This window comes from Plecotus auritus, assembly GCF_963455305.1.
Source record: "Plecotus auritus genome assembly, chromosome: 8".
In the NCBI taxonomy this organism is placed as follows: Eukaryota; Metazoa; Chordata; class Mammalia; order Chiroptera; family Vespertilionidae; genus Plecotus; species Plecotus auritus.
The window spans coordinates 52,910,161-52,935,515 of record NC_137782.1 but is presented as its reverse complement, the minus strand read 5'-3'; the positions used below and the strand labels follow the sequence as shown (position 1 = coordinate 52,935,515).

Genomic DNA, 25,355 nt, shown 5'->3' with positions numbered 1-25,355 from the left:
TCTGAAGCTGCCAAGGTGGATTATCCCCAGACAAGATGCACATGTAGGGTTCTTCTATGACTCCCTCTTCTCTTAAGTCTACAGAGAAGTCTCCTCCAATCCAGTCCTGGCGTGGAAGACCCAAGACGCGGAGAAGCTAATGCATCACTAACTGATAGGAAACCTCAAGCATGAGCAAGCAGCTCTCTAATAAGAGTATCCCTCCCCAGTTCCCGTTCCACCCCCCACCTGGTCCCTGTACTCGGGACCAGGGAAATCTATGCCAGAACTTCTAAAATATGCTAAACAAATTTTCATACTTTCAAAAATCTGGGCTCCCAATCCAAAGCTTCATTTTTGGTATAAGAAATGGGTATTGAATCACAGGAGCCTCTCACTTTTTACATTGTGGGGACTATTTTTTAACTTGCCAAAGCCAAAGCATGCTTACCCTAGCATCTGTGCATATTTGCTCATTGATGACCCCTTAACTAGGAATAGGCCACATGCTAAATTGAAATTCTTTAATAAATCTTTATTGTTCAGATTATTACAATTGTTCCTTTTTTTCCCCCATATCTCCCCTCCACCCGGTTCCCACCCCACTCTCTGCCCTTTGACGTGATCCAGAGTCATTGAAAGACAGGATGCTTTTAACAAAAAAATTTTCTAAAACATTGATGAAAACATTTATTGAAGAATACCTTTCCAGATTCAGAGCCCAGGCAGGGCACACTGCCTCTCATCTCACATGCATAAAATTGTTCTCCACTCAATATGTGATGGTCCACTTGGGGCCATACACACATAGTGTCATTTCTAAAAGTGGAAGATAAAGGTGGGGCCACCAGAAGCTACACACACACACACACACACACACACACACACACCAAAAAAAAAAAATTGCAAAAACATGCTTGGGCATACTCGTTACAAATGCATTCTTTGGCTTCTCAGGGAAGCCATTTGAAGGTCACCTCCACTTAAAATCCTTGGCTGGAGAGCTCCTTGTTGCTTTATCACCCTAATCTATTAAAATTCTAAGAATAGCTGATGATGAAAATTCCAGATATATTTTTAAATCTCTGTGAGGGGCAGGGGAGAAAAACCAACACATGAGTCTATTTGAAATCATTTTATGAATTTTAATCATAGCAAATGTGTTTTAACAGTAGTCATAAAATCAACATTACCACATATACAAAGGACAAGACACCAGTTTGGCATACAAAAATACCATATATTAAAATTGGGTTCATTGGAAAAACGCAGGACTTGCTAAGACACCATCTACAACAGAGAGAGCAAGCAAGAATGCTTTCAAGACATTCAGATTTATAAACAGCAGCTTGATATCCCCCTTATGAAGTCAATATTTGGCAACATTTGGACAATATTTTCTACACAGCCCAGCAGCTCATTTATCTGTAGGGCGATTCAGCCCTTTAAAAGAAAAGCTCCTAAAATAAATAATCCACATAATTTTAAATGAAACATGTCAAGGACTTGAGTGAACAGCCTCTACACAGCATTAATCTAGCCATTTGACTGGAGTATTAGTTATCCAGAAGCCCGGGAACCCACCAGTGGAGCCATAATGGCAGGAACCCCGTGGAGCAGCTGCATGGCTTATGTTGGGAGTTTATAACCACCCCATGCTGAATGAAACCAGCCTCCCACCTGCAACTGTCAAGTGGGGCAAACAGGAACAAGTGGTGGAAGAAAAAATATAATAAATGACAACAACGAGATAGAAACCGAATATTCTCGAAAGAGTCTTTCCAAAAGTATTAACCTGTTCAAATCAGGATACATCCATAGGTATAGGCATTGCATTCCATGGCTAAGAAGATGTGATTAGCGTTTGTTTATGACTCAGCAACCAACTCTAGAGCAGGCTCTGAAGTTGCCCAGTATGCTGACAATCCCTGTATTCAATTTAAACATCCTGAATTGAATTTGGGAGATCACACTGGAATGACCAATTGTGCTTGCCAATTATTTCCAATTGGTGAGTTTCTTTCAGCTGAAATCTGCCAGGACTGACCTCCAGCTCCTACACAATTTGTTTTGGAGCTATAATCCCATTTCAGATTTCCTTCCCTTTTATGCTAGACAGATCGGTCCACCTTTTGCTCTAGACCCAAGGCCACATCTCCATCTCTCCCACACAGGATCTACTTCATAGTTATCCCTCAGCTAGGAAAACCAGAATAGGAATTATTTGAAGCAAGTGTAAAATACCAGCTAATGTACCCTCCCACTATTTAAACAGAGATGACATGTTAACTCCTTCCTCTTTAAGGGGCATTTGCCTCATCTATTTCCTTCCTCTTACAGTCCAGGCTCCTTCACCACCATCATATCAAACCTTCTATGTCTGGATTCTCAAAAAGCAAATGTCAAATTAAAAACTGAGCATACCTTTGGAAAACTCTTGTTAGAACAGCTCAATAACTCACACCCCAGGGAGGTCACAGAAGACTTTCACTTGGGCTGCTAGCCCTACATCCCACAGTGATGAGTTTAGAGTGGTGCTCTAGAACAGGGACAGCTATAGAAAACACTCCCAGAAAACAAATACAATACATGCTGTTGCAAACTTCAAGGGACCTCTCAGTACTTTACCACAAATATTACTGATTGTCCCTAAAAAGATCATAATATGAATAGTATCAAAAACCTTAGACTAGAATAATAAAGTCTAGCTAATGAGATGAGTGTTTTCAAGCACCACTACACCATAAGTGAGATATACATAGTGGGATATCCCAGGCAGTGAATCCTGAAAAAAAATAAAGGTCATTGGCTCAACTGAGCAAGGAAACCTGTGCAGAAAAATTAGAGCCACATTCTAAAAGTTCAGGAAAAATGGTGCTCTACCCAAGACCACTTGAGCAAAACCAAACAAGAAATATTTTTGGAAGACAGAAATTAAATTCCCCACCTGCTTATGGTCTTCAACCATCAATAGATTTCCAATAAAATATATGCAGAATCCACCCCTTCCTAGATTTGAAAAGTCTCAAGATTTTGGTTACATAGACATTCACAAAAGTGGATAGTTTGATGTAACGTATGCAGTCAATACAATTTACTAAGATATTGACATCTAAATTCAACATTGTATAACCCACAAATTGGAAACATGACAAACAACACTTTTACTTGATTTTTAACTCGTATTACTGTTTTTAAATTGTGTATCTACATATATATCTATTACTTATATGTGAATCGTCAGAAAAATCAATGGCTTAAATATCCACTTATTTTTAATGTGTTTCATGTTGAACAAAATTCAGCAACTAATCATCATCACTTTTGAACTAGACTACTATTTTTAAAACAGTTACCGAATTATCTTAACTATCTCACTCTTCTTTGGAGTTTGTTTTGGTAAGGATTATTCTGTGGGTGATATTTTACTGAGAATGATGGAAATGGTAAGGAACAGATCCTTTCTTCTAGGTCAAGGATGACAGAGCAACTGACTGATGACTCGTCTTGTGTGGAAACAAAATGCTGACAGATTAGCAGCAGCATTTTTCTCAGAGAAGAAATTCAAATCTTTTGCATATCACTCCTCCAACAACTTTTGCACCTCTAACTTCCTTGTAAGTCTAAAGAAAAACTATCATTTTGGCAAAAATAATTTTTAGTAATTTTCAAAAACAAGCTAAAAAAGAACGGTCAATGCCCATTGATGAGTTCTTCCAGATGGGGCCGGAGGCACTCAAGGGGGTCCTGCTTCAATTCTGCTAATTAGAAGCAAATGCATTTGGTTTACATTATATTCTAAAAATAATTAAAAACAAACTAACCAATTTTTACACAGCATGGGTTTTCAAATAAAGCTATGAGAACTTTTAAAATCAAAATCTAGAGTGGAATACTGTACTAGCAGGAAGAGTCTGATCTTTCTATGAACATATATATATCTCAAACCGAATTTTCTGCTTCCACTTACTCACTTAAAAAGCAATTTTAGTCACTTCCATGGGTAATGTTTTTAATGTTAAAAAAAAAGTGTCTTTGTGCCAGGCTGCAAATCTTCTATTCTTTCCATGATAACGAAAATAAAATGCAAGATTAAACAATGTCAAATCTGACTCTAAAAATAGTACCTATGTTTTAGTCTGGCAAATGAAAAATGATGCCCACATATGCCCACACCACATACAATAACAAGCTGGAAGACTTCAAGGGCAAACAAAAACACTCTTTATGAGCACTGTGAAACATGCTTGCTCTTACAGCTCACACCTTACTAATGTAGCAGTGAAGTCTGGGTAAGATGCTGGAAGTGAAGAGAGATTTCATAAGGCTTTTTTATCCCCCCCCGCCCCAGTAACATTTACTTTTTGGCCATAAGACCCTAAACACATTTTCAGTTACAGGTCATGCATAACTTGCAAGTCGAATGTTTTACAGCTACTGTGCAACTACTATTTTTGGACAATAAATTCACATGCAGCAAATGATCCCAGAAAAGGGGCTTCATAAAGCACTCTTTAAGCTTCACTGATCGTGCCTTGACTCAAAGTATCCAAGTAATAACCCCAAAGGGCAATCAATGAATTTTTACTATCATACTTGAGGTCATATACTTTTAAACCCAGAAAGATTTGTTTTTAGCCAACTGCATGTCACTACTAAACCACAAACTGTCTTAGCCTTACTCTGTTACTCCTAACACTCTGATGCTAGATACCATTGCACAACCATCCAGAATGGTGCTATCTAATGTTAGCCACTAATCACATGAGTTACTAAATTTAAATAACTTAAAATTAAATACTAAAACACAAAATCCAGCAACTCAGGAAACTAACCCCATATCAACTGCCTATAGCCAATGTGGCTACTGTATTGAACTGCATAGGCTACATAACATTTCCATCATCACAGAAAGTTCTACTGAGCAGTGGTAACCTAGAAGATCCCAAGGGCTGCATCCCCATTGGTTTAACCTTCAAGGGATCCACTACTCAGTTGTGAGCAAGATTAAACTTAATTATAAAGAAAATACCTTAAAGCTTTCTGATCATAAAGTATGACTGGAACTAAGAAATGATTTGCCTTTTCATCACAACTTATGCCCCAGGTTATTGTACAAAAAAAATGTCCCAAAGACAATGCTTTTTGATAGCCTACTTGGCTCTACTTAACATATTAAGCATTCTCTTGCTTATGTCAAGATCATTAATAAAGGTGAAAATTCATGCTTCTTATAGTTTACTATTTACACAACACTCGTCCTTTACACAGAAGGGAAGGATGGAGGGAAACCAATGGCTTGCAATTTTAAAAATTCAAATGACATGGTTTCTTTTCAACTTCTATACTCATCTCCTAAATCAACCTTCCTTTCATTTCCCAGAGAGGTAGATGCTAACTAAAATGAATATCAGTATAGAAAGACAAACACACACACACACACACATACACACACACTTTAAAGCAAGAGTTGAATTAGTAAAGGGTATTCATCCACCCTGAAGAAGATCATGCATAGCCCATGACAGGCCTAGGAAGGAGAAGTGCAAAGTTCTTGTCTCCCTTTTGCTGCAGAATTCCAAGCAGCTCTATCAGTCTGTGGGCCTCAATGGACTCACCTACAAATGAAGCCACTGGAGGTTGCTTTCAACTCTTAACTCTCTGTGCTTTCAGTTGTGACTTTTTCATTGATATGCAACTGTAAATTCTGGCCGATTGTGCCACTGGACTTTGGTCACATGGGGTAGATGAGTTGTTAGTGTTATGGGTTAATGCCAGAAGAGACCAGAGCAATGTGATGCCAAATACCATTAAAACATCAAGTCTATAAAAATTCTATCTGGCAGGCTAAGACATCACACACACACACACACACACACACACACACACACACACACACACACCCTAACAAACAGGTGCACAAGTAACTGTAGGCAGAATTATTCAAACAGTGTTTTTTATGTCAGTAAGACTCACATAGAATAGAAAATTCTGCTTTGGGTTGTTATTGTTATCCTAGGTTGTAAAGTCAAGATTCTATCACGGAGCTGATTAACTTTGCACTGCTTTATTGCAGCTCTAGCATCAGATTGTTTTTAAGTAAAAGTTACGTGAATGGTAACTTGACTCAATATTTTTACACTAAGAAACACAGGGCGCTGTACTGTCACATACTTTAGTGTCTATATATAACCTACTTAACACATAGAAGTCTATCAAATACTACACTACACGGCTGGTCATTTCTTACTGTACATAAACATATGTAGATATCATTTACAAAATTAATTGGAATATGGCATGGCTTAAAATTGCAAGGGTAAAGTCCATTTGAAATGTAGTGTTCTTAATGCAACATTTCTGTGTTTTTGGTGTTTTTTCCCCAAAAAAAGGAATAGAAATTGGGTCAGATGTGCATTACAGCAGCCTGGTTCGGTTGGAGAAATTGACACTAACCCAACAGTATATTATGTTACATAATAGAGGATAGCATTCAGCTAATGATACCTAAATTATTAATACCAAATAAATCCTAGATTTGTTGTATAATGCCCAATAGCTTACACAATAAAATGGCATTTTAACCTAATATCTAGTTTGAGCTTTCAAATACATTTCCTAAAGGTCTTACGAAAAATTTGAAAGATTTGAAAAGCCCGAGTTCATATTTTTTTATTCAATCCTCACACCAATGAACAGTGTTGGCTCTGGATTCTAATCATTATATTGTCATTTTATCTCTCCTAATTTCCATCACTTTAATGTGCATATTTTGTGCTGCTTGAAGGTCTTAGTTAGCATATAAGTAAATTAAACTGTCTCCATCTTGGAGGGTTCTTTCCAGCTTTGCTTTTTGGAACCAGTCACTGCTTATCTTCCTCTCCCCTATTTTCATGGATTCAATGGAACATAAACATATATATTTATGAGAGGAGTCCTTGTCACATATCACTTCAGGAATGTCATAAAAGAAATTAGAAGAGGACTGCAAAGCTCACAGCTATTTCCACACGCACACACACCCAGCATACGAATTCATCATTTAATCTAGCAAATCTTTCTAAGAGTTTAGGATGAACTGGTCCATTTAAATTGAAAATATGAGTTGTAGGTTTACCTCACCACTTTTCTCAATAAAAACACATTTCCAGATACAAGAGATATTCTTACTTATACAACAAAAGGAAACTGGAATTCAGAATGGTTCAATTCTCATGGGACAATAATCTCTTTTAAAAAATAACCGTGGACTGTCTATTAACATGCCAGTCCAGGTTTATCATCGGTTAACAATACTCATGACTATTACAATATCCCCAAACTGGGAGAAAAGACAGAAGGTTCTATTACTCTCCATTTGTGCCTCACAGCTCAACTGCACAGAAGAGGAGCAGGTGTTGGAAGTGACGAGTATGTGACTCCTCACTGGGTGGGTGCCAGTGCCCAGGAGGTAGGTGGCACCATTTTCAGACCCTGCACTCATTCATGCCTACTGAGTCTTACTACCAAGATTCTTCTGAAAAGATTCAAAACCCGAGGTAAACCAAATTACACACACATATAAATACACAATATTTACATTTAAAATTCTTATTTTGTGAGATGGCTTGAGAAAAATTGGCATACAGTTTTCCTGTGGGATTAAGCATTTCTCATCATTTCTCAGTTTATTGCTCCCCTGTTGAGCTTTCCATTTAATAAACACACATCAAGCTCTAATTACAAGGGAAGAAAAGTGAAGGAACACGACAAACAAAACACAATACATTGGAAACACATGTTCAAATAGTTTCTTCAAAAAACGACGGTCCGCTTAACTTAGTTTAATTCGGGCGCCATTCAAAAAGTATAAAAAGCCTTAGCAACTAAGTGAATACTGGGTTTCATTTGTAAAAGGAAAGAAAACAGCACTGCGTGTCGTCACTGAATTGGTCATGGATTCATTCTCAGGTTGGATTCTACTTGTACACATAGCATCTTGGTTTTAATCTACCACATCTAGAGAAGATCACATCGTAAGCACTTGCACAGTTCAGCATCTAAGTAGAGTATGTCTATCTCATCACGTGACTTTGAAAAATCATAAGTTACAGTCCATTTAATAAATGACTACGAGGATGCATGCAGTCGTCTTCGAAGCTTCTGGCATCTGGTTGAGACCTCACATTCTGCTCCTCCGTGTCTGTCTTGGGTTAATCAAGTGGCAGGCCGGAGGCCAGCGCTCCGCACCAAATGATCAGCGTCGCCCCCATCTTCTCACCGGAGTCCCATCATCAACACCTGCTCAACCCCGAGTTGGCACCCACCAGTCACGCCCCTGCAGCCCGCTTCAGCCACAGGATATCACAGTGAAGCGCTTAGAAATGCAGGACATGTTGTGGAGCACAATGCCCAGCAGGAAGACCAGGACGCAGGCCACCAAGATCACAGTGCACACCCCAGACCAAGTGGAGCTTTTCACCACGCCCCGCCGGTCTGGCTCCTCCTCCGCTGCCTCTGGAGGAGCCCCGCCTTGCAGAGGCTGCTGCTCCGCAGGGATGGTCACCACAGTGACTGGCTTCTGCTGGCTCCCGGGCAGCAGGCGGCAGCCCATGTTTCCGGGCAGCAGCGCGCGCTCCTTGGAGATGGGAAGGGGCAGCATGTAGCACCCATTGCTGGGAAGTTTGATGAAGACCGGGGTGTGCTCGGAGGCGTGCGGGATGGCGATAACCGCGAGGACCTCGGGGTCGTCGGGGAGCTGTGACACGGAGAAGCCCGGAGGCAGCTTGGTGATGCCTCGGCACCAAGGGCACCTCACGTCCTTCTGGCTCGTCCTCATCTGCTGAAGGCACACCGAGCAGCAGGTGTGTTTGCAATCCAGCAACTTGGGTCTTCGCCGGGGACTGTAATAATTGAAACAGATCTGACATTCCAGCAAGGAATCTTGGGAGAGCGTCTCCATCGTGGACTGGGAACAGAAAGGTCAAGGCCACAGGGAAGAAGCTTGCTCTCAGAGGCCACTGCTCCAGCACCTGCCTTCTCTGAGGCTTCCCAACGTTGTGAGGTGATCGGGGAGCTCACTGGCATCGAGCATGCTCAGGTGTGTTCATTTCTGAAGAAGACAAAAAATTCAGACAAAGTTAGCTACTTCAAACAAGCTGAGACGGCAGCATATCTGATGGATTTACGCCACTGCTTAAACGTCTTGACACTAAGTCAAAAGCTTAAAACTGCCCCACCTGTGAGACTGTAGGATTCTTGTAATGTCCAGTGGCCGGTGAATGGCTTGTCATGGCAAATACTTTGCTCATTTCTAAAGGCACAGATGCCTCTGGGGTGGATGAGTACACAGTGCCCCCATATTTCATAAAAGGGAAAGACCGTTTGTTTTGTATATTTCAGTGGACCTGGATTATTCTTCTAATACATCAGAGAAACTCTCTTGCTTCCAATAAGTTTGCAGCATTTTCTAAAAGTAAATTTCTTTCCTTCGATCTTCTGACCTTCTTTCGCTGACTCTCCTCATCCTCTTGTAGGTACTCATTGCCAAATGCAGGCAACTTTACAACCTAGGAACTTTGTGTAACTAACTTGCCATTTTCTATGGGTTAGGCCTGTTCCTCGCTCATAGGTCATTGGAATGATGCCAACAACACACACACACTGTTATCTTTTCCACCAAGTCCTTTGAACCAAGGTAATTCTTGTCAATTGGTTTCAAAAGAGACAAAAACAAAACAAGACACAAAATCCAAGACACCACAACCAAAACCACCAGCAGCAATGAACCTTCAGGCAGCCAGGGTCACAAAGGCACACGGGACCACGAACATTTTTCAGGCAGTTCTATTCATTTCGCTCCTACTTAGGCTTGTACCAAGTCACATGACCACAAGCAAAGACTATTAATGAACTGATCCTAATCAAGTATTACATAGTGAAAGGTTGTCAGAAGACTGGCAGGCAGCCTTCACCGTAAAAAAAAGGAGCACAGTGTTAGCCTCCTGGTATGCACCAGAAGCAGGGTAACTGGGTACCACTTAACTGGGGCTGGAGTGAACCCCTCAGTGCTCCGGCGGTGCCCAACTCCATTTCCAACTGAAAGCATCCAAGTTATGTGTCTCTGGGTGGAGTCATGACTCTGAAAGGAACTACTCAACCACGGTTGTAAAAATAATTGCTGGTCCTAGAAGCCCACCCACACACACAGGCAGGAGCTAACGACATAGAAAAGCTCTTTCATGTTTTTCTTGAAAAGCGAACCTTCTTTTTATTTAAATTTTTAAAATATATTCTTATTGATTGTAGTGAAGAAGGGAGAGGGAGAGAGAGATAGAAACATCAATGATGAGAGAGAGTCATTGATCAGCTGCCTCCTGCACATCCCCTACTGGGGATCGAGCCTGCAACCCAGGCATGTGCTTTGACTGGAATCGAACCTGGGACCCGTCGGTCCGCAGGCCGGCACTCTATCCACTGAGCCAAACCAGCTAGGGAGAACCTTCTTTTTCTAACTTCCTCTGTGAAATTAAGAATGCACAAGATGCCACGTGTTAAAGTCAAAATTAAGAAAAAGTTTAAAGTAAAAAATAATCACTGATAAAAATTAACAGTGATGCCCTGGATGGGTGGCTCAGTTGATTGGAGCATCATCCTGTACACCAAAAGGTAGTGGGTTCGATCCCTGGTCGGGGTATGTATGAAGGCAACGGATCTCTCTCTCTCTCTTTCTCTCTCTTTCTCTCTCAAAATCAATAGAAATGTGTCCTCAGGTGAGGATTAAAAAAAAAAATTACCAGTGACAATCAAGAGAGCAACATATTTTAAAAATATTTTAGCTATAGTAAGAGCCCCTACATTACATTATTAAAAGTAAAATATAGCAATATAGCATTCAGAAAGTTCATATCATAATAAACTATTTATCCATCCACTGATTCAAGAAATATTTATTAAATAATTGAAATTCACTAAGAGTAGAACTTTAATGTTCTCACCAAAAGGAAAAATAAAAAATATAAACATGTTAGGTGGCATATATGTTAATCAACTAAATGGGGGGAACCCTTTCACAATGTATACATTTATCAAATCACCACACTGTACACTTTAAATATCTTATAGTTGTATTTGTCAATTATGTCTCAATAAAGCTGAAAAAGTAAAAAAGAGTATCTATCATGCACAAATCCAGCTACTGTAGGATATAAAGAAGAATCAGCCCCAAATCCAACACTTAAGCAATTTAAAGTTAGGTAACAATGAATGTATATTTTTTTCTCTTCCATTCACTTATTCATTCAAATTTTCATTGAATAGCTACCATGTTTCAAGCATGATGGTATTTGCTTTTGTTCCTGTAGCTAAGTTCCTTGTCACTGCCCATAAGAAGCTCCCAGCCTGAAAGGACTCAGCAGTTATAAACACAAAGTGCTGTGTGACATACAGGAACTGGAGGAATCAGGATGGCTCGGTGACAAGTCTGGATTATGGAGAGGATTCAGACATGTAAAATCAGAGGGCAGGTCCTCTTCAGGTCAGAATCAGCCCGAGCAGAGGAAAGAAGGTGAGCAACCACAGGATTATTTCCGTATAGCAGGTGTGACACTGACTAGGGGATTTTTTTTCTAACAAGGGTAACTGAAAGATCCCATCTCTAAGAGTTTTATAGTTTTAGCTCTTACATTAAGGTTTTTGATACAGATACCTGTTAAAGAAGCAAAGTTCTCACAGAACCTGCAAGCACCCTCCCACAGGCCCAGGCAGGGACAGCAGGTCCTACCGGGAGGGAAGAGATGAGCATAGCCAGGCGCATGTCAAGGGCATGTGGCCACTTCCTCACTGGCCAAACAGGGAGGATGAGGCCACTTCCACACTGGCCAAGCAGGGAGGATGGAGTTGTCGCTGAAGGTCAAGTGAGTTCAGAGTCCACACACTGCCAGGCAGTGAAGGACACAGTGCCAGTCCCGACCGTCCCTGCTACGCTGTGTGTGACCTGCCCACAGGCACTTCAGGCTCTCAAAGAACTGGCCTTTCAGATTGGGAGGAATGAGCGTTCCCCTTGGCCCTGCCCCAAGACCTGACACACCTTTTTTTTTTTCCCAACAAAACCAACATGCAATTTTACTCATGAATTTATGTTCCGAGTAATGTTCACTTAATTGCTGTTAAGCTTCCTTCAAATTAGATTATACTACTCAAATTTCCAACTCCATCCAAGTAAGCTCTAACCCTTACCATACAGGCTGAACACAAAAGCAGAACGGTGACACAGCTCCATGCTCAACCACTTGACAGCAGCCTCTCTGATTTATTCACCGATTTGATCTCTATTAAGCCAGCCTGTACTGCATTCCAGTTTACTTTCTGGAGCATAACTAGTAATGATGATGATTAGTTAGGTAAAGAGAAGAACATTTATGAGACTATGGACCGAAGCTAATGATGAATCATTCTTCCTCCCTTTCATCATAAACTGAAAAGATGTGAGTCAATATAGAAGAGAATGGAAACAAGGGCCACATTAGCTAGAAAAGAAAACTCCGAGTTCATAGTCAAAGACACAAGCACACACCAGTGACTGCTTTAAAAGCCTGTGTTTGGCAAGATGGGATGCCCAAATACTCATTAAATTTAAAAGGAAAGAATACCTTGCTGTATAAGAATGGATAAGAACAAGTATACACTGAAATATATTGGAACAATTTTTAAATGTCACCACAATTTATTGTGAAAGATCCTAAAGTAAAGAAAAACAGACCACCAAAAGGGAGGGCATTCTCAAAATAATTATGGCTTATAGGATAGATCTTATATATTCATAAAACGGTACTTAGTTTCATATATAATATCAATTGCACCATATGCAGATAACAGGCTTTGACTAATCATTGAACTCAATATTAATACATGCCTTGGTTTTAAAATACTTTAAAAAACAAATGGAGATGTATTTACATGGGGGAGGAGTGATGTGGGGGGAAAACTATCAAAACCCACCAAGATGGCGGCATAGGTAAGCACCTAAACTGCTGCCTCGCACAACTATTTCAAAACTACAACTAAAAGACAGAACGGACACCGTCCAGAACCACAGGAAAGCTGGCTGAGTGAAAATTCTACAACTAAAAGGAAAGAGAAAAGCTCACAGAGAATTGGAGGTACGGCAAAGGGTCTTTGTGCGCACAGAGAGGAAGGGCGGCTGAGAGCCTGGCTGACTTTCTCTGGCGGAAGGGGGAAGGAAGCCCCCGACCACACTGAACCCCAGTTCTGACTGCACTGAACCCCAGTGCCAGGCGAGCCCCTGGGGACCCACGCTCTTACAGGGGGGAATCTGGACTCTCGGGCGGAGACTCGGGAGCCGGAGAAGGCAGAGGTCTGAAGGTGCGCACATGCCAGTGCGCACAAAGGCTGCAGAGGTTGCCACAGACTTTCCCTAGTGGAAGGGAGTCAGAGGCTCCTGACTGCACTGAGCCCCAGTTCTGACTGCACTGAACCCCAGTTCCAGGCGAGCCCCTGGGGACCCACGCTCTTGTGGGGGGAGTCTGGACTCTCGGGCGGAGACTCGGGAGCCGGGAAGGCAGAGCGTGCGCGCAAGGGCAAGGCTGAAGGCGCGCGCGTGCGCGCAAGGGCAAGGCTGACTGGAAGCCAAGACTGTCTGCTCCACCCTGAGACTCCACCCCATCCAAGCTGAGCACAGAGGCTATTGCAATTTGGCAAGTCTAATCCTATAAGGCTGTCTCCAGCACCGAACTTCTCCCAGCGTAGACACAGCTGATACTCACAGCCAACTGGCCTGGAGGTCAATTCCTCCCAGTGATACCAACAACAAACAAGACTTAATTACAACAAGGCTGTACACACAGTCCACAAAGGGGTGCACCAAGAGTGTCCACCTCAGGTTAACTGGGGAGGCAGACCCACTGGGCCATATAGGAAACCTAGCACACAAATCTACCCTACCAACTCAGGGAAGCAATGAAAATGTGGCGTCAAAGAAACAGATCACAAACGAAAGAAATGGAGGAAAACAAACGACTGGATATAGAATTCAAAACCACGGTTATAAGGCTTTTCAAGAATATCCTAGAAAAGGCCGATAAATATAACGAGACCCTCAAAGATATGAAAAAGGACCAACTAGAAATTAAACATACACTGACTGAAATAAAAAATATTATACAGAGACCCAACAACAGACTAAAGGAACACAAGAATCAAGTCAAAGAACTGAAATACAAAGAAGCAAAAAACACTCAACCGAAAAAGCAAAAAGCAAAAAAAAAATCCAAAAAGTTGAAGATAGTGTAAGAAGACTCTGGGACAACTTCAAGTGTACCAACATCAGAATTATGGGGGTGCCAGAAGAAGAGAGAGAGCAAGATACTGAAAAACTATTTGAAGAAATAATGACCGAAAACTTCCCCCACCTGGTGAAAGAAATAGACTTACAAGTCCAGGAAGCCCACAGAACCCCAAACAAAAGGAATCCAAAGAGGACCACACCAAGACACATCATAATTAAAATGCCAAGAGCAAAAGACAAAGAGAGAATATTAAAAGCAGCAAGAGAAAAACAGTTAATTACCTACAAGGGAGCACCCATACGACTGTCAGCTGATTTCTCAACAGAAACTATGCAGGCCAGACGGGAGTGGCAAGAAATTTTCAATGTGATGAATAGCAAGAACCTACAACCAAGATTACTCTACCCAGCAAAGCTATCATTCAGAATTGAAGGGAAGATAAAGAGCTTCACAGATAAGAGAAAGCTAAAAGAGTACATCACCACCAAACCAGTATTATATGAAATGCTGAAAGGTATTCTTAAAGAAGAGGAAGAAGAAAAAAGTAAAGATAAAAATTATGAACAACAAATACATATCTATCAACAAGTGAATCTAAAAATCAAGTGAATTAAAAACCTGAGGAACAGAATAATCTGGTGAATATAATAGAATCAGGGGCATAGAAAGGGAGTGGACTGATAATTCTCAGGGGAAAAGGGGTATGGGGGGGTTCATGAAGAGACTGGACAAAAATCATACACCTATGGATGAGGACAGTGGGGGGGAGGTAAGGGCAGAAGGTGGGGTGGGAACCGGGTGGAGGGGAGCTCTGGGGGGAAAAAGGAGAAACAATTGTAATAATCTGAATAAAGATTTATTATAAAAAAAAAACCCCACAGGGGTCTTATTGCTGCTACTGTTTGAGGCAGTAGATATCTGGAACTTTATAACATTACATATTTTCACAAAATAATTTTTTAAATATTTTTCATTGATTTTTAGATAGAAACATCAATGTGAGAATGAAACAGATCAGCTGCCTCCTGGATGCCCCCTACCAGGGACTGAGTCCACAACCTGGGCATGTGCCCTGACCAGGAATAAGCCAGCAACCTTTTGGTGCATGGGATGACACCCAACCAACTGAGCCACACCAGCCAGGGCTAAAATTTCTTCTTTAAAAAAACAAAAAACAAAACTCTGTAATTTAAGCATCTTTATAAAAGGTGTGGATATGACTTTAGTGACTGGTAAAATCACAGAGGTCTCCAACACTGAATTTTTATAATCTCTATTGCTTTTAGAAGTCCAGACATGAGGATAAAAAAAAAAAAAAAAAAAAAAAAAAGCCAATGAAATAAATAATCCAGAGAGTTCTACCCTTATAATCTTTCACTCTTATACTCTTTCAAAGACTCTTCATATATCCTGATTTAGGTTTGCAACAGTGGCATTAATTATGGAGCCTCAGAACTGTTGCAAGAACTGATATTGATTACGCCTGTCTGACCTTGAATTGTTCCATTTGACGATCTAAATGAGGACCTTAAATTCAATGGTTGTATTGAGAAAAATCTCAGTCAGAGATGAAACTAGACACTCTACTATTTTTCTTATACTGCTAAAACAGCAAGTCTTTCTGATGCAGGCCATTTTCTTAATTCTTCGAGAAAATGTAAATATTTGAAATGGGATTAGACAAAATAATTACAATTCCATTTAACTTGGTATTTCAGCTGGCAAGACCACTTAGTTATATTAGACATTAGTAAACACTTGGTAGGGAGAGATGTCACTGACTTTTGGTCCTCTGGTAGCACAGAGCAATCCGTTCAGGGCACAACTGCCTAATCCATTTTGAGCACAATTGGTGTAACTACTGTCTTTGTGTTAATGGAGAAGACAGCAAATTCTGACACACCTCAAATGAGAATTCCATTGGCCCAGTCTCTAATATTTGCACTGTTTTCTCCTGTGAGCACATCCTGGTTGGCTGTATTTGATGGTGCAAAGAATCCAGAAAGTGAAAATTGTCCTAAAAGTCTTGAATAGCCATGGGGGATGGGGCAGGGGATGGTGACAGTGCTGGAGGCAGACCGGCCCAAGTGGGACAGAGAGATCAATGGTGAAACATACAGAAAGCAGCAGATGGGTCAGAATGCCAAGGTCAAGGGGACTTACCATGCTACTAAAGGATTGGCCAAGTGGGACATCCACTGGCCTGACAGATCTGACCACAGCGTAGGTGCCATACCTGCCTATCTGCATGTGCTGATTCTGCTGCTGCAAAAATACAGCTCACAGGCAGCTTAAACAAAACCACAGTCTCCAGAAATGTATTTACTCAGGAGTATTTCATTGAGTCGTCAGGAAAAAGGATGAATGAATTTGAGTCATCCACAGAATAGTGATGTGTATATAAAAATCAAAGAATATTGGAAAGAAGACATTTTAAGGAATTAAAGATAAATTTCAGTATTGTTATGAGTGATGATAACCACTGTTTTTTGTTGGCTTGTTTTAATATCTATCAGGTAATTATTACTATTAGGGAACAGGAGATGAGGACTTTAGCTCTATTTCCACCTTTAGGAGTATGTTACCTTAAACAAATCACCTCTCTGTGTACCACTGTGTCCTCATCTGTGAGGGCACTGGACTAGGTGATCCCTAGAGTACCATCTAGTAAAAATAATCTATGACTTAAGTAACTGCTAAACACACTCCTGGGTTTCTGACAGCAAGACAAGAGCTGTCAGGCTGATTGTTCTATACTGATTATACCTGATAGGTAATTTATAAATAATCTCTGTTAATGATCTCAAAATGCATAATGACATGAGCTATTGAGCATCTAAATAAATGGGAGGCAACTTGCACTAGAAGCTTCTTCTTTATGCTTTTGGTTTAATGAATGAGTCTAACTGCACTAACACCCTAACAAAAACAGCCACAAGTTTGATGGTAGCAACAATCAAAAGAACAACTATTTTATGTCTAATCAACAACCTTCTCAGATCAAGTAAGATATGCCTATTACCTAAACTTGCTACTAGGTGAAGGTGGTCCCAACTCTTACGGAGGCCAAGGTTAACACGGGCATTAATCAGACATACTGCTTCACCTTCACTTGCTCCGGTCACCCAGTGACAGCGATTAAAACGTTGTGGACAGTCATGAAAGCAGGAAAGAGATATAAAAGACTATCAGGGGATCCCTTGGCTCCCTGGAGAGAAGGGATGATAAAAGATACCATCAGACAGACAAACAGGCAGAACAAAGGGAAAATGATCAATTGCCCCAACTCTTCGAATTCTGAGCAGAGCTGAAGGAACTGACGAGTCAGGCACAGAAGTAAAGCCAAAGAAATGGAAAACAAATAAAAATGCTAAGTCTTCCCAATGGTTGGACATCCACTAGGGCAAAATATGATGTGGGAGGAAACCAGTATTTACTGGGAACTTACCATGTGCCGAGCATTGTTCAAGGCACCGGGGACATGATGGCAAACAAGTATCGGACCACAAGGAGCCTGGATGTGCAACCTGAAGGACGATCATGTAAAAGGAACCATCGGGAAGGAGAAAGGCAGACAGAGCACTGAGGGAGACTCTTCTTCAGGTGATCAAATATTTTCAATTGTAGAACCACTAAGCAAAGCACAGTCATTACCTGTTAGAGCTGGAAAGGGTATTGGAACCCAAGGAGCTCTCAAGCTGGCCCACTGTTACTTCCACTGCAGAGACACTGGAGAGCAAGAAAGGACACCCACATTTTCTTTATTTGATTAAGCATCACATCTGACCTATGTCGGCACCAACCTGGGCAGCAATGGGGCTGCACATGAAGTCATTGTTTGCTGGAAGGGTTTGGGAGCCTGGCGTTGTGAGACTCTCCCAATAGACAAGGTCCTTGGGGAGCAGGACTTTCTCTGCTGCTATTCTCCCCGGCCCTGCCCTGCTCTCCGAAGGCCGAAACTTCCAATGTAAATATTGAATTTTCATAATACAAACCACACATATGCAGTCCCCACCACAGATTCCAGCACCGACTGAAACCTTAAGGCAATTTGTTTTTAAATGTTTTCCTGTTACATTTTACCTATGTCAGGGACCCACAACCTTTTCTGTAAAGGGGCAAGCAATAAGAATTTTAGGCTTTTATGCTTCACAGATACTCTTTGCCATCAAAATGTGCAAGCAGCCCTAGATAACAGACAACATGTCAAAGATCAGACAAGGCTACATTCCAATAAAACTGTTTACAAAAACAGGCCACAGCTGGATTTGGCCAACAGGCCTTCATTTGCTGATTCCAGAACCATGTAATTTCTCATCAGCCCTGCCCTTAATCCCCTAAATTCAGTATATTACTCTGGAGACACCAATCCTCAAATTAACGTATTGCTCTAACATGAATCATCTCACCTGAATTTCCTGTCAAGCTACAGAATGCAAAACATTTTCATAGTTATTTAGGGGAAATGATAGGAAATATCAGCTTTACAGATGCAACATCTTTTTTGGTGACCACTTCCAGACAACTGGAGGAAAAAGAGCTGAGCGAAGCACATGAACACACCATCATTTGCTGGTCCCACCAACAGCAAGTACTAAGACCATTAGTAAGAAATTCAGGCAGAGTTGCAAACTGTCCTTCACACTTAGAAATACAGATCTAGCCCTCGCTGGTTTGGCTCAGTGGATAGAGTGTTGGCCTGCAGACTGAAGGGTCCCGGGTTCAATTCTAGTTAAAGGCACGTACCTTGGTTGCAGGCTCGATCCCTGGCCCTGGTTGGGGTACATGCGGGAGGCAACCAATCGATGTGTAGTTTTTACACTGATGTTTTTCTCTCTCTGTCTCTCCTTCTCCCTTCCACTCTCTCTAAAATCAATGGGAAAATATCTTTGAATGAGGATTAACAAAAAGAAAATAAAGAAAAAGAAACATAGATCTATTTCTTCAATGAGCACTGACTCTAGAATTCATTATGACAGCTCCAGATTAAAGGCAACCCTCTGTTGGATGAAACTTCAGAGACCTGATGATCCTCTGAACTTTGGATACCACTCCCATGTCCATTTGCATATGAACAAAGCAGCTGAACAAATTTAGATTTGGCAGGTTAATCTCCACTCTAGCAGGCAGCCAGCACCTTCTGGTGGCTCACCTTCACCCAGAAGGGACATTGGGTAAATTCCCCCCACACAGGGAGCATCTCTTCAAAGTGCCTCTGAACATTTAAATTACCCAGAGAACATTCTATATTAAACACTTGAAAAGAATGGTACATTAAAAACCTGGTAGGTTTTACAGATATTTCCTTAAATAAGTCTATTCGAAAGCCATTCATAAGATCGTTCTCTTTGAGCAGAGTGTTTATTGCTGCAATCTCCCTCCCTCCCCTCAATATCCATGATTCATCGCAGGAGCTGAGCCTCCAACTGAAGTTGCAAAGATTTCAGGCATTGGTACTGAAATTACACGCTGTGGGGAGTCAGCTGTCAGTCTGCTCATTACTTTGGTTTTTTCTCCCTCCCAGCTGCAGTAACTCAATGAGGGTTGATTTTCCATTTAGGCAAGGTAAGAGGTAAAGAAAAAAGGACAAAACCCCAGACTCGATATTGAACAGTGCTGCAACCAAATGCCACCAGTCATTAATCCGTCTTTCTAAACAAATAATAAATCCCAAAGATTTCTCCTCTTGCTTCTATTTAAGTCAACTTTGAGATGAAATTCATCAACAATAAAGTGCATGTATTTTAAACACACCATTCAATGCGTTTTGATAAATGTACACAGCTGTGCAACCACTATGCTAATCAAGCCATTTCCATCACCCACAAAAGGTCCCCTAGTGTCTCATTGGTCCATTCTGCCTACCCCATCCCTCCACCCATCTACTTTCCATCTTTAAATTTGTTTGTGTATTTAAAACACTACCTATAGGTTTTGGTGTAGGGGAATATGGTAATATTCTGAGCATACTGTCACATGGCCTAAGACTGTGATTTTTAGAAATAAGGTATTCATTCAACTTCACCTTCCTATTTCCCAGAGAAAACACTAGTATAACAAATTCTACCACGAATGCATTCATTCAAATATGTATCGAGTACAAGGCACTAGTCTAGGTTTGGGGGAATCTAAAGAAAAAACGATGGGGCCCTTCCCCTGCAAAGACAGTCATGCCAATAACGGCAGCACTGTGTAATCTGGGCTTAAGATGGGGATCACATCGACATGGAAGACGCCATATGCCTGTCTGGAGACACCAGGATAGATTTTTCAGGAAAAGGTGGTATTTTAACTTCAAAGATGAGGACAAGCATATGCAAAAGCACAGAGGCCTGGACAAGGCAGAGTGAGTGAGTGTGAGTAGGAGCGGGGACCAGAGCCTGGAATCTCCAGCAAATGACTCAAATATCACTCGAGTGAAAGCAACAGCACCTACCTCATAGGCTGTTCAGAGTAAAGTGCATTAACATATGTACAGCACTTAGAACAGTATCTGGCTGTTCCTGGTACGATGAGTGAGGTAGGAAAGAGAAGGCCAGTCTGCATGCTACGCAAGGCAATGGGGGCTGGAGCCATTCTGACTCATCAACCAATGAAGCAGACAGTCCTCTTTCCCTCCACAATCTGAGACCAGGGAAGAAGCAGGTGAAGAAACAGGTGGAGGGTAAAACATGGCCTTGGGCCTTGTTCCAAAGCAAGACTGGAGGGAACAGCAGGGCCCCAAATCTGAAATGGCACTTCCTACACCTTCTGGTCCTAATGAACAGAGCAGCTGTCCCTGCAGGCTGGGAAAGGCCAGGTCACTAGGTGGCCACAGGGGCAGAGAGCAAAACCTGACCCCCAGGAGGGCAGATAGGCCTGGGAGGGAGAGAGAATAGACAGGAGGAGGGCTGGGAGGAGAAAGGATGCAAAACAGGGTCCTTTCCCCTCCTCCTTCCATCCTCAGCGAAGGTACTGAGCATTGAGGACCCGGGAGAGGACAGAAGCAATACTTCTTATCTGGTGGGAAGAGGTGGGAAACCAAGGAATAGAAGAGGGGCCCCTCCCCTTCCCACTGCGCATGCTTTAGACTGAACCCTGTAAGGAGTAGAACCTGTCAATCAAACCTGCATTATCAGTATTTTTTAAAAAGCCATTTTAACCATATGAAAGTGTACAATTCAGTGGCAGTAAGTACATTCATCCTGTTGTAAACATCATCACTGTTTCCAGAACTTTTTCATCTTCCCAACAGAAACTCTGGGCCCATTAAACACTTAAGTCCCCACTTCCCTCCTCCCCCTAGCTTCCATTCTGCTTTCTGTCTCTATGAACTTGCCTAGTCTGGATACCGCCTATCAGTGGGATCAGGTAATAATTTTTCTTCTGTGACTGGCCTAGTTGCTAAATATGTTTTCAGGGTTCATCCATGTTGAAGAATGGATCAGAATGTCATCCTTTTTTATGGCTAATAGTCCCATTGTGTGTAATTTTTTAAAGCCTCTCCCAAGAATATGTTTTTACTGATTTTAGAGAGGAAAGGAGAAAGAGAAACATTGATGTGAGAGGAAACCCCCCCCCCACCTCACTTACAGGCCCCAATTGGGGATCAAACCTACAGCCTAGATATGTGCCCTGACCAGGGATCGAACCAGAATCCTTTTGGTGTAGAGGCCAATGCTCCAACCAACTGAGCCACCAGCCAGGGCCCATTGTGCATTATTTTTATTTTATTTTTTTAAATATATATTTTATTGATTTTTTACAGAGAAGAAGGGAGAGGGATATAGAGTTAGAAACATCGATCAGCTGCCTCCTGCACGCCCCCTACTGGGGATGTGCCCACAACCAAGGTACATGCGCTTGACTGGAATCGAACCTGGGACCCCTCAGTCCGCAGGCCGATGCTCTATCCGCTAAGACAAACTGGTTAGGGCTGTGCATTATTTTTAAAAGCTCCTCGCAGCAGAACAGAGAACAATTGGCAAGGGGGTTGACTGAAAGGGGGGATGGGCAAGGCTGGAATGAAGCAGTGGGGATGGAGGCAAAGGAGGAAAGAGGACTAGATCTCTGGGTTCCTAGTTCAGGCAGCTGGACAGAGGTAGCATGTGTGAGGAGCGCTGCTCTGATGCAACTCCGCAAGGGGTCTGAAGATCACAAATGGCCAAACATTCCCAACCTTGACATTGTCTATCTCTGGAAGTCCTGACTTATATGTGAAATTTAGATAACTATTGGGAAACTAGCTTTACCACATAATTTTATTTACATGAAGTTATATTTACCAATCAATTATTACACAACAAAGTAGATATTTTAATCAATAGGCCTTCTAGAAAAAAACAGGGGAAGGGAAGAGACTGAAGCACAAATGTTTACAGAATTTTAACGGTGCTCAAATTCTTCACATCTATGAAGTTACAGTGAGACTTGTAAGAGGTTCTGTGGAGCTGTGCTAGAGCGGTTCATTAGGTCATCCCACTGTCAAATGACACTATCTCGAGGCCCACAGCCATTTCTTACCTTGTAAATTCCTTTCTCTCTAAACAACGGCTGGCAGCTTGCATCACAGAATCAATTTGGGGAAATGCTAGATTCACCCTCTTTCCCTTTGTTCCTAATTCACTGTGAGTTCCTTCCTCCTCTTAAAACTGAGACATCTTTACAGACTAATGAAGTTGTGTGCAGGGTAGATAGCAGCACATAGTGGGCACTTTCATTCAATGACACCTGGATAAAAGTGCAAACCTGCCACTCACTCTCTTATCACCTCAAGAACAAGAATGTTCAGTCCAAGGAGCCCAAAACTGAAAGGTGAGGTTATGAATGACCTAAATATTTTATTAATCCTCACACTAGGATGTTTGTTTTTTAAAAATATATTTTTATTCATTTCAGGGAGGAAGGGAGAGAAAGAAAGAGATAGAAACATCAATGATGAGAGAGAATCATGGATTGGCTGCCTCCTGCACACCCCACACTGGGGATTGAGCCCACAACCTAGGCATGTGCCCTGACCGGGAATCGAACTGTGACTTCCTGGCTCATAGTTCGACTCTCAACCACTAAGCCAGGACAGCCGGGCTTTATTGATTTTTTAGAAAGAGGAAGGGAGGGAAAGAGAGAGAGAGAGATCAAACATCAATCAATTGCCTCCCAGAACATGCCCCAACCAGGATCAAATCCAAAACCTGGGTATGTGCCCTGACCGGGAATTGAACCCGCCACCTTTTTGTGTATAGGATAATGCTCCAACCAACTGAGCAACACCAGCCAGGGCTGATCAAATTTGTTATATCCAAGACTATACACAAGTATTTAAGCTGCAAGAGAAAAAAGTGAGCAATTTAGGACATAATGCTCACCCCCTATTCCCCCCAAGTTCCCTTGGAGCAAAAAACACTATAAAAATACAATCTTTATGTCCAATAGAGAGCAATGATTCATTTTATTAAAGAACTTTTACATGTAAATGTCTTCTATAAAAAATAACTTTTCTTGTTACATGTTGAAGCTTAAAGGTCTCATCATCAAATAAAAAACAATTTACTTCCAAAACATTTTATTTAGTTATGTAACCTTTTAGAATATAAATACGTATTCTAAATATAGCACTGTGGGGATATATGTGATATGACCTATAAGCATATTTATATATGTAGGCCACATAAAATCCAATTCATTTTTTTAACTAAAAGAAACAGACAATTCCTAAGACTTAACCTGGTTTTGTTATGGAGTTATGGTAATTATTCTTCATAACATTAAATATATTCAATTATAGGGAAAGTAAAATATTTAAGTCATATTTTTAAACAATTGAGAGTCACTTAAACATCAGAATTAATCAGTAATAACCAACAGTAAAGGGTAATTTCTACCATGCAAAAGATTATTGTTTTGGTTGGGGTCAAGTCATTCTAAGGCATTTTTTACCTGAATAAGAAGAAAAGTCTGTATTACTATTTACAATATATGGATATTCAACTTTCGTATGGCTATTTAATTTTGTGCTAAGTACACATGTATACACTTACTTAAAACATACAAATATCTATCTTTATAGTACAGAATGTTTATTTGTCCTAAGCTAGTAGTTTTAGCTAAATAAAGTAATTGATATTTCTTATTTGGTGGAAAACTAGTATCCCAATTCAGTAAAGCAAAAATATTCCCAAATAGCCATGCACTACCCCCTATTAAAGTAAGCCTGTTTTATCTACCAGTAACTTATTACATTTCAGCTTTCATTTCAACCTCGGGGGAAAATCTCATTAATTTATCTTTCTTAGAATAGTCACAAAATTTCTAAAAAAAAAAGTAAATCACCCAAATGCTGCCTTTGAATTTTTCTTTGTTTTTTAATACATTTTTTATTGATTATAGAGAGGAAGGGAGAGGGAAAGAGAGATAGAAACATCAATGATGAGAGAAAATCATTTATCGGCTGCCTCCTGCATGCCCCCTACCTGTGACCTTCTGGTTCATAGGTCGATGCTCAACCACAAAGCCACACCATCCAAGCTGCCTTTGAATTTAAAACAGTCTGACTTAGCAAGCATGCATTTTGTAAGTAGAAAATAAATTAAAACAGAGTCTTTCAAGCTAGCAAGTAAAATTGCTAGGATTTTAGAAACGATGCCCAAGATAGAACCCGCCTATACTAGGTCATGCCTGATAGAAGGAATGTGTTTTCAGCTACCAAATAGAAATTTGCTCTTACTGACATTGCTGAGCTTTTGTGGGTCTGTTCGAATTTTGTGAGTACCTATAATAACAAAGCAAATCTATAATAATTCAAAATTTTTATCAAACCAGAAGAAATGGTGAAGCATCTCTGGTCACTGTGCCAGTTCAGCGAAGGCAGTGAGCTTCCATCACTCCTGACTCTATATTTCTACTAAAATTCACTGATGTTGGCTCTGGCCAGGTAGCTCAGTTGGTTAGAGTGTTGCCCTGATATGCTAAGGTTGCGGGTTCAATCCCGGGTCAAGACACAGACAAAAATCAACCAATAAATGCAAAATAGGTGAAACAATAAATTGGTGTCTCTTTCTCCCTCTCTCTCTCAAATAAAAAAATGAAATTTTAAAAAAATAAATTTTTTTTTTA

General features: G+C 41.0%; 1 protein-coding gene across 4 annotated transcripts in view; it reads right to left on the bottom strand.

Moving 5' to 3' along the window:
* Nucleotides 1-1,109: 1,109 nt before the first annotated feature.
* Nucleotides 1,110-25,355, bottom strand: part of RNF152 (ring finger protein 152) — a 75,168-nt gene continuing 50,922 nt past the window's right edge. For all 4 annotated transcript variants that reach the window (XM_080685897.1, XM_080685899.1, XM_080685898.1 and 1 more), the window contains one exon: nt 1,110-9,070. In XM_080685897.1, coding sequence (XP_080542023.1) covers nt 8,309-8,920 — 612 coding nt within the window. In that variant the 5' untranslated portion in view covers nt 8,921-9,070 and the 3' untranslated portion in view covers nt 1,110-8,308. The remainder of the gene's footprint in view (nt 9,071-25,355) is intronic.